This window comes from Parus major, chromosome 28, assembly GCF_001522545.3.
Source record: "Parus major isolate Abel chromosome 28, Parus_major1.1, whole genome shotgun sequence".
In the NCBI taxonomy this organism is placed as follows: domain Eukaryota; kingdom Metazoa; phylum Chordata; class Aves; order Passeriformes; family Paridae; genus Parus; species Parus major.
This window is the reverse complement of record NC_031797.1, coordinates 3,051,160-3,059,748: the sequence shown is the minus strand read 5'-3', so window position 1 is coordinate 3,059,748 and position 8,589 is coordinate 3,051,160. Positions and strand designations below refer to the sequence as shown.

General features: G+C 66.3%; 1 protein-coding gene across 2 annotated transcripts; it reads left to right on the top strand.

Annotated features, from left to right (window-relative positions):
• The first annotated feature begins 1,378 nt into the window (after positions 1-1,378).
• On the top strand, positions 1,379-5,642 carry PLPPR3 (phospholipid phosphatase related 3). 2 transcript variants are annotated; one of them, XM_019009138.2, is made up of 8 exons: positions 1,379-1,559; positions 2,217-2,335; positions 2,486-2,671; positions 2,811-2,940; positions 3,142-3,337; positions 3,413-3,470; positions 3,683-3,856; positions 4,087-5,642. In XM_019009138.2, exons 2-8 carry the CDS (start codon positions 2,261-2,263, stop codon positions 5,347-5,349), a joined length of 2,082 nt encoding a protein of 693 aa, XP_018864683.1. In that variant the 5' UTR covers positions 1,379-1,559; positions 2,217-2,260; the 3' UTR covers positions 5,350-5,642. The 2 variants fall into 2 exon arrangements, with proteins under 2 accessions (XP_018864683.1, XP_033376015.1); XM_033520124.1 differs by lacking the exon at positions 1,379-1,559 and adding an exon at positions 1,759-2,031.
• The last annotated feature ends 2,947 nt before the right edge of the window (positions 5,643-8,589 follow it).

The window sequence follows — 8,589 nt, the reverse complement described above, 5'->3', positions numbered from 1 at the left end:
CCGGGCTCGTCCCCGGAGCCTCTCACCGCGCCTCCCTTGTCGGGATGACCACCGTGGCTCCCGACAGCGCAGCCGGGACCGAGCAGCGCTCCGGGATCCGCAAGGATCTGGAGACCACCCTCTCCTGTTCCTGCTCCACGAGCTTTCACAGCTCCGAGCTGCCGCATTCCTGTGGTCCGGCTGCCCCATCGCCCCCACCTCTGACCCTCCGAGCCCCCAAACCAGTGGAGCCGTGGTCAGCGGGTGGCCGGACACGGAGGCGAGGAGGGGGCTGGGGGTCCCCGGAGGCTCAGCTGTCCCTCCGCAGTGGTGGCTTCGCCTCCCCGCTGTCCCCACGTGCTGGTGGCACATGGTGGGCAGGGGTCGCAGCACGAGGTGTGGTGGCATTACGGGAGGCGGCTGAGTCCGGCTCAAACCCTGGATTTTCCGCAGGGAGAGCGGCTTAATCGCAGCTTGCAAGGATTCGGGATTTAGATGTTAAATACGCCCGGAGATTTCTGCCCACTTAGGGCCAAAAATGGAACGAGGGCACCATGTGGAGCCCGGGCTGCTCAGACCCCGGACAGGACCGTGAGAGGGTGGGCAGTGGGCGGCTGGGGGGAACAAGTGAGTGTGGGGTGCAGGAATGGGGTACAGGGTGGGATATTGGGTAGGGCACAGCCCGGATCCTCTGCAGAGCGAGGGCAGGGGCAGATGGGGCTGGGGTGCTGCTCCCTCTGCCAGGAGGTGCTGGGAGCCTCCAGAAAGGAAAGGGAGCTGCTCCCACCTCCCCAGGTCCAAATCTGGGAGACACAAAGCTCCTTCGGAGGGTGCCCCTGTCACTGTCCCTGGGTCCAGGAGTGCCCCTGAGTCCCCCCTGAAGCCCCTGGGTGCCGCGGGCAGGGCAGGCATTCCCCGGCCGACAGAACCCCGGTGAGGGCTGGCAGAGCTCTGGGGCTGTGAGTTTGGGGGTCACGCACCCCTGTGAGGCGGGACCCCCGCTCGGGCACCCCTCGGGTCCCCACAGGCCCAGGGCAAGGGAGGGGGTTCTTCAGGGCAGGAGGGGCCTTGGGGCAGGGGGCAGCCCCCCCGCAGCACAGGGGAACAAGGGATGATGGGGGGGCCGGCGGTGGAAGCAGCCCGGGTTGGGGGCGGCCCCGGGACCCCGCGGGTGCCTCGGTGCCCGGGCATGGTCCTGGGTGCGGAGCGGTGCGGGGAGAGGTCGGTCCCACGGCTGTCCTCGGCCCCGCCCGGCCCTTTGTTCGCCTCGTTTTTCCCCTCCCGACATCCCGAACCCCCCGATCCCCCCAGACCCCCATCCCTGCACCGACGGAGGCTCGATGGGGGCTCGGCGGGGGCTCGGCGCCCCGGGAGGGGCTGGGGGCTGCGGGGCGGAGCGGGGGGCGGCGGGCGAGGGAGGAGGAGAAGGAGGAGGAGGAGGAGGAGGCGGCGGGGGCGGAGGAAGCCGCCGCTCCCCGCGCTCTGCCGAGGCAGGAGCATCCCGGATCCCGGGGACATCCCCCCCTTCGCCGCCGCTACCGCCGCCCCCCGCCCCGCTGCGTCCCGGAGCCGCCGCTGAGGTGAGTGGAGGACACAGACCGGCACAAAAGGCCGCTTATCCCCAGCCCGATACCCGCTCCATCCCTCGGCCCCGACCCCCGCCCGCGGCTGCGGCACGGTCCCTGCGAAGGGGAGGCTCCCCGCTGCGCCCCCCGCCCTCCCGGTTATACCCCCGGTTAATCCCCCGTTATTCCCCCCCCATTCATTGCCCCTCCTTGCTCCATCCCCGTTATCCTCCCCCCCTCATTTCGCAGCCCTGTCTCGGTGCAGTCTCGTGGGGCTGGGCCGGGAGAGCTCGGGGAACCCCATCCCCTGCCCGCTCTGCGGGCGGCACACCCCCTCTGCACGCCCTCCGCAGCAGCCTCGCCGCCTGTCGCGGTAGTGACCGCCTGTCGCGACAGACGAGCCTCCGCCCCACCTGTTGTGACAGCCCCTGGCTCGGCTGGGCACCCCCGGGGCGCTGGCACCCCCCGTTCCGGCTGTGACCCTCCGGTGAGCGGGGGCAGTGGTGTGACCTGGGGGTGACCGGGAGTGACATGGGGTTCCCGTACCCCCGCAGGGCCGGGTGGTGGCCCGGGGATGCTCAATCCCTTCCAGGGTCAGGGACTGGAGGGGTGAGCGGGGGTGACCGGGGCTGCCCATCCCCCTGCCATGTGGTGACACTCGTGCCCCCACAGGGTGGAGGCACAGCCCGGTGGGACCCCTGTGCCTGCCCAGGACCATGATCCCCCCCAAGGAGAAAGCCCGCGCCCCCAAGGACAGCATGACACTCCTGCCCTGCTTCTACTTCGTGGAGGTGGGTGTGGGGTGGGTTTGGGGTGGGGGCTGTGCAGGGGGCTCTGTCCCAGGCCCTGGCATGGCAGGTCAGGTTCTGTGTCCTGTTCTGCTGGGGCTGTGCGGTGCCATCGCTCCGGGGGCGCGTTGGTCCCCAACTCTCCCCCCACAGCTGCCCATCGTGGCCTCCTCTGTCGTGACGCTCTATTTCCTGGAGCTGACGGACCTCTTCAAGCCGGCCAAGGTGGGCTTCCAGTGCCATGACCGGGCACTCTCCATGCCCTACGTGGAGACCAACGAGGAGCTCATCCCGCTGCTGATGCTGCTCAGCCTGGCCTTTGCCGCGCCCGCCGCCTCGGTGCGTCTGGGCTTGTCCCGCTGTGGGGGTCGGGACAGATCCGGGGATTGGGGTTCCGGTGCCTGGTGGTGCCCAGAATCCATCGGGCCCAACAACCCAGCCCCCCCGAGTCCCTCCTGAGCCAGCGGTTCCTCTCCAGATCATGGTCGGGGAGGGCATGGTGTACTGCCTGCAGTCCCGGCTGAAGGGCCGTGCCGGTGCCGAGGGCAGCATCAACGCCGGTGGCTGCAACTTCAACTCCTTCCTGCGCCGCACCGTCAGGTTTGTGGGTACGTTGTGCCACAGACTGAACAGGACCTGGAGGGGCCTGCAGGGGATGAGGGGCCACCCTGGCTGTGACAGCAGGAGCACAGCCCCACCCAGACCCTGGACACTGCACCAGACCCAAAACAGTGGGTGCCCCAGGGCTGGGTCCTGGCTGCCCCACATGGGATGTGGGTGACCCACTGTCCCATTCCTGCCATCCCCAGGCGTCCACGTATTTGGGCTCTGTGCCACAGCCCTGGTGACAGACATCATCCAGCTGGCCACAGGTTACCACGCTCCCTTCTTCCTGACCGTCTGCAAGCCCAACTACACACTGCTGGGCACCCCCTGTGACGCCAACCCCTACATCACCCAGGACATCTGCTCAGGCACCGACAAGCATGCCATCCTCTCCGCCAGGTACGTGCCAGGGGAGCCCTGTGCTGCACTGCTGGCCATCCTGCCCTGTCCCAACCACGTCCCTTCTCCCTGCAGGAAAACCTTCCCATCCCAGCACGCGACACTCTCGGCTTTCGCTGCCGTCTACGTGTCGGTGAGTTCCCAGCTCTGCCTGGCACATGCCAGCTTGGGGCAGCACGAGCCCAGTGCCATGGGCAGCTGTGTCCCTCTCCTGTTGGCACAGACAAGCTCTGCTCAATATTCCTGTGCCCTTGCTGGGTGTGTGTGCAGGAACCTGCAGTCCCACATGCACCCAACAGCTCTGTGCACGGCCGGCTCATGACTAACAGCCTGTTCCTGCCCCAGATGTATTTCAACTCCATCATCTCGGACAGCACCAAACTCCTCAAACCCATCCTGGTCTTCGCCTTTGCCATCGCCGCCGGCATCTGTGGCCTGACCCAGATCACCCAGTACCGCAGCCACCCCGCCGATGTCTACGTGGGCTTCCTGATCGGCTCTGGCATTGCCGCCTACCTGGTGGGTGCTGGTCCTGCCCTTGGCCCAGGGAGAGGGCTGGGGGTGCTGGTGGGGCCATTTGACTCCACGCTCTCCAGAGCACCTACATCCCTGGAAGTGTTCAAGGCCAGGCTGGACAGGGCTTGGAGCAACCTGGTCTAGTGGAAGTTGTCCCTGCCTGTGGCAGATGACCTTTAAAAGTCCTTTCCAACACAAACCATTCTAGGATTCTATGGTTCCCCTTCCCACAGGCTTTCCATGCTGTTGGCAACTTCCGTGCCCCAACGGAGCGGGTCCCGACACAGGCACCGGCCAAGGACGCGCTGCGGGCACTGACACAGCGGGGCCACGATTCTGTCTACCAGCAGAACAAGTCAGTGAGCACTGACGAGCTGAACCCGCAGGCGCGGCTGGAGGAGGCGGCACGGCCAGTGCCACGGGAGAAGAACTCACTGGGCAGCCTGAAGCGGGCCAGCGTGGACGTGGACCTGCTGGCCCCCCGCAGCCCCATGGGCAAGGAGAACATGGTGACCTTCAGCAACACCCTGCCCCGCGTCAACACCCCCTCCATGGATGACCCCGCGCGGCGCCACATGACCATCCACGTCCCCGTGGACGCCTCCCGCTCTAAGCAGCTCATCACGGAGTGGAAGCAGAAGTCTCTGGAGGGCCGGAGCATGACGCTGGCGGAGGAGGCGGCGCAGGGCCGGGGTGTGGGGGAGCCCTGCGAGGAGGTGCCGCCCTCCCTGTACCCCACGGTGCAGGCACGCTCGGCCGAGCGGGTGGCCATGGGGCCCCGCGTGCTCATCCAGCCCCGGCCGGGCGCCTCGCAGCTGGTGCACATCCCCGAGGAGAGCCAGGCAGGCGCTGGGGCCGCGGCCGGCAGCGGGGCGGCCGTGCGGGCCAAGTGGGTGATGGTGGCGGAGAAGGGGGGAGCGCAGCGGGTGGCCAACCCCCCGCGCCTGATGCAGGTCATCGCCATGTCCAAGCAGCAGAGCCTTGTCTCTGTCACCCCCAAGCACTCGGAGACGTCCTCGTCCTCTACCAGCTCTGACTCCTCGCAGTACCGCTCGCCCTCTGAGCGGGACAGCTCCAGCATCATCACCATCGACGCTCACGCCCCTCACCACCCTGTTGTCCACCTCTCTGCTGGCAATGGGCCCTGGGAGTGGAAGTCGGGGCCGAAGGGGCCAGAGGGAGCAGACACCTACGAGCTGGGTGAGGTGGGGAAGGATTTCCATGGCTTCCGCCCAGCCAAGAGCGCCGGCGTCTCCCCTGGCTCCTCCGTCAGTGACATGGAGCAGGACGAGCCACGCTACGGCAGCCTGGCCGCCATCCCGGGGGCAGCAGGGGGAGGTGGGGAGCGGGTGGAGGCCCCCCCTGAGGGGCTACTGGCCACAGCCAGCCGTGACTCCACGCTGCGGAGGAAGCCGGCCGAGCGGGATGGGACGGCGGACAGCGAGGTGGATCTGTACTACAAGAAGATGCAGGCAGGTCGCAGGTTTAAGGACTGAGCCCCGGTGCCTTGCCGGGGCCCCATGCCCCTGCCCTGATTTTGGGAGGGGGCTCTGTGATGCTGGGGTCTCTCTGCTGGGGACAGCAGGATGAGGCTGGCTTTGCTCTCGAGCAGCACGGCCACGCTGGTCCTGAGCCAGCCGAGATGTCTGTGGGACCCTTGGCATGGGTCGGGTCATGGTTGTTCTCGCTCAGGCAGCTGGTGGGGCTCTGCCCTCCACAGGCTGTGGGGCTGGGCAGCTCCAAGCACTTTTGACTTTCTTTTTCTCTCTAACACTGGTGCTGACATTTCCGAGGGGTTATTTTATTCCGGCTCTGGAAGTGGATATCTGTAGGGGGGTGGGGAGGGACAAATGGTGCTGAAGGGCTTTGGGGGGGACTAGATTAAGGGGTTTAACAGGGGGAAGAGGCTGCTGTGGGGCAGCAGGCCCTAGCTCATGTAGGGATTTGTGGGTGCTGGGGGTCCTGTGACACCCCCCCATCCTGCACTACTGCTCTGTGTGAGTGAGCCTGAGGGTGGGCAGACTGGGAGGGGGGGTCTGCCCAACGCTGTGGCTCTGGGAATGCAGAGACTGTAAATACTGCAGGGACTGGAGGAGAGGGGATGTTGGGGTGGGGGTGCAGTGTGGGCTGAGCTCTGCCCCAGGAGGAGCAGCAGCCCTGAGCTGCAGCTGAGGTCTGGGGGAGCAGGGAGGGGATCTCCAGGCTGCAAATATGTCGGGCAACAGCTGAAGCTGCTGTGGTTTGAAAAGCAAATAAACACGTGGATGTTCCCTGGCTGGGTTCCTTCGGCAGGGTGGGGGGCAGCTGGGTCCCACGGCTGGGGGGGGGTAGGACCAGGGCTCCGTGGGAGTTCCCAGCTCCAGGGAGCCGTGGCTGGGGCAGCCGCGTCCACCCCGCTAAAGGACACTGCCGATGGCACCAAACTGCCACTGCCAATTGGATTAACAGTGGATATCCCAAAGCCTTTGCCTTGCAAACATATGGATTATCCACATAACCCTCACTCGGTGCTGGAAAAGCCACCCGGGATTAGCGGGAGGATTGTGGCAGCAGCTCGTGGTGTGGGGGGGTGTGGGGGTCTCTGGGGGGCTGGAGACGAGGGGTCCAATGCCAACCAGCGCGAGGGCCATGGGGCTGCTCCGTCCATCCGTCCATCCATCCAGCTGTGCTGCGGCTGACCCGGGGAGGTGACCCGGAGCCGCTGGCCAAGGTCACCGGGATTGAGGCTGTGCTCCGGCGGTCCTTGCTGGGGTCGGGGCGATGTTGGGGACTCCTAGCCCAGCAGCCTCACGTCCCCCCCGCGCTCACGGCTCATTGCGGTGCCGATGGCGTCACACGCCGCTTCCCGCTGCCTCTGACCCAGCGGTTTCCATGGCAACTGACAGCCCCGCATCGCTCTCGCGGTCGGGCAACCCCCAGCCCCGCACCCGCAGCCCCCTCGGGCAGCCCTCAGCAGCCGCTGCTGCATCGCTTGGGGACCCGTGGGGTCGGGAGGGAGCATCCTCATCCTCATCCTCATCCTCATCCTCATCCTCCCCCCGGCTCCGCACAGGGCTGCCAGCCCCCACCTCAGCTCCGGCCTGGACTCTGCCTCGGCACCACACACGTGTCGGTGTCCCGGCCTTCCCCGCTGGGGACAGCCTCCCTCTGCCGGGAGTCCCCGCAGGTCCCCGCAGGTCCCCGTGTCCCCCCGGTGAGCCCCAGGGGCATGGCTCGGCTTTGTGACACACAAAGGGCTCAGCCCCGCTCCCGGCCCCGCTCCGGGGCTCGCTGTGCCAGCGATTTGGGGTTGCTGCTCCGGGGTTCCCGCTGGCCGCTAATTCCCTTTCTGCAGCCAGGGAGGCCGGTTTTAGGGTGCTCACTCCGCAGGCAGCATCTTCCCACGGCTGGAAGAGCCTTTTGGTGCAGCAGCCCCCGCTTTCCCCGAGTCAGCGTTTTCCCGTTCAGCTTCAGGGCAGTTTTCCCAGCGGCCGGACACGGTGAGAGCCGGCCCGGGATACACGGGCAGAGCCGGCCCGGGGAACACGGGCAGAGCCGGCCCGGGATACACGGGCAGAGCCGGCCCGGGATACACGGGCAGAGCCGGCCCGGGGAACGCGGTGAGAGCCGGCCCGGGGAACGCGGTGAGAGCCGGCCCGGGGAACGCGGTGAGAGCCGGCCCGGGGAACGCGGTGAGAGCCGGCCCGGGATACACGGGCAGAGCCGGCCCGGGATACACGGGCAGAGGCAGCCCCGACACGGGCTCTGCTCTATGGGGGCACGGCCAGTCCCGGGGCCAGGCTGGGGGAGCTGCCGTGGGAAGGGGGGACAGGAGAACCCCCGAAGCCACCCCCGTCCATCGCTGCCACCCCGGTCGGATCTTTCTCTCGTTCCAGCAGCCGAGCAGTGTCCGAGGGACCAGGGAAGGACACGGGAATGCCCACGACGGTTGCAAAGCCTGGGCTGGGCCCCAGAGAACCCAGGGAACCAACCCCAGAGCGATGCTCCTGCTCACTCTGCAGGGCAGCAAAGCATCCCCCTCGGCCCAGCTTTCACAGGCACAGGCAGCAGCAGCTGTTACAAATCCCATTAGCCTTTCAAGGAACAACAGTGGTCCCTTTCAGCAGCCCCCGGCTCCGGCAGGACCCCCTCGGTAACCCTGGAGCCAGAGGGTTGTGCAAACGCCTGCGGAATGCGCTGGAGCCTAATGGCAGCTCAGCCCAGAGGGACGGGGCCAGCAGAGCCACAACAGCAGCTCCAGCTGGGGACTGTCTCCACACACTTTTGGACAAGGGTTTGAGCATACAGGTAAGAACCACATCCCTAAAGAAGCACCGAGCTGCTCCTCAGGCAGCTCATGGAGAGATGGGAATTGCACCTCCTCCCACAGGATGGAGAATGCCACATCCAGCCCCACAGCTATAGCACAGGACTAGAGAGAGGAGGGTTTGACTCAAAGTGGGTTATTTTTCATGGATATTAGCCAGAACATATGGAAAGTTTAGGAACATGAAGTAACGAAGTGCTGGAGTGTGACACAGGCAGGGCAGCAGCGAGGGCCCGACAGCCTCAGGCCTTGGGGCTCCAGCCTGGCACGGAGGGACGGGAGGGCCACAGACCCCATCCCATGGCTCCACAGAGACAGGGACACACACTGCCAGCCCAGAGTGTGTGAAAAGTCAAAGTTAAATAAAATGAGGCAGCTGGAATTACATGAGAAGGAAAAATCAGAAGCAAAACAGGCACAATAAAGAGGA

Coding starts and splice junctions, on each gene's coding strand:
- PLPPR3 (XM_019009138.2), top strand. CDS start 2,261: ATGATCCCCCCCAAGGAGAAAGCCCGCGCCCCCAAGGACAGCATGACA. Junction 2,336..2,485: donor CCTGCTTCTACTTCGTGGAG/GTGGGTGTGGGG, acceptor CTCCCCCCACAG/CTGCCCATCGTGGCCTCCTC. Junction 2,672..2,810: donor TTGCCGCGCCCGCCGCCTCG/GTGCGTCTGGGC, acceptor GTTCCTCTCCAG/ATCATGGTCGGGGAGGGCAT.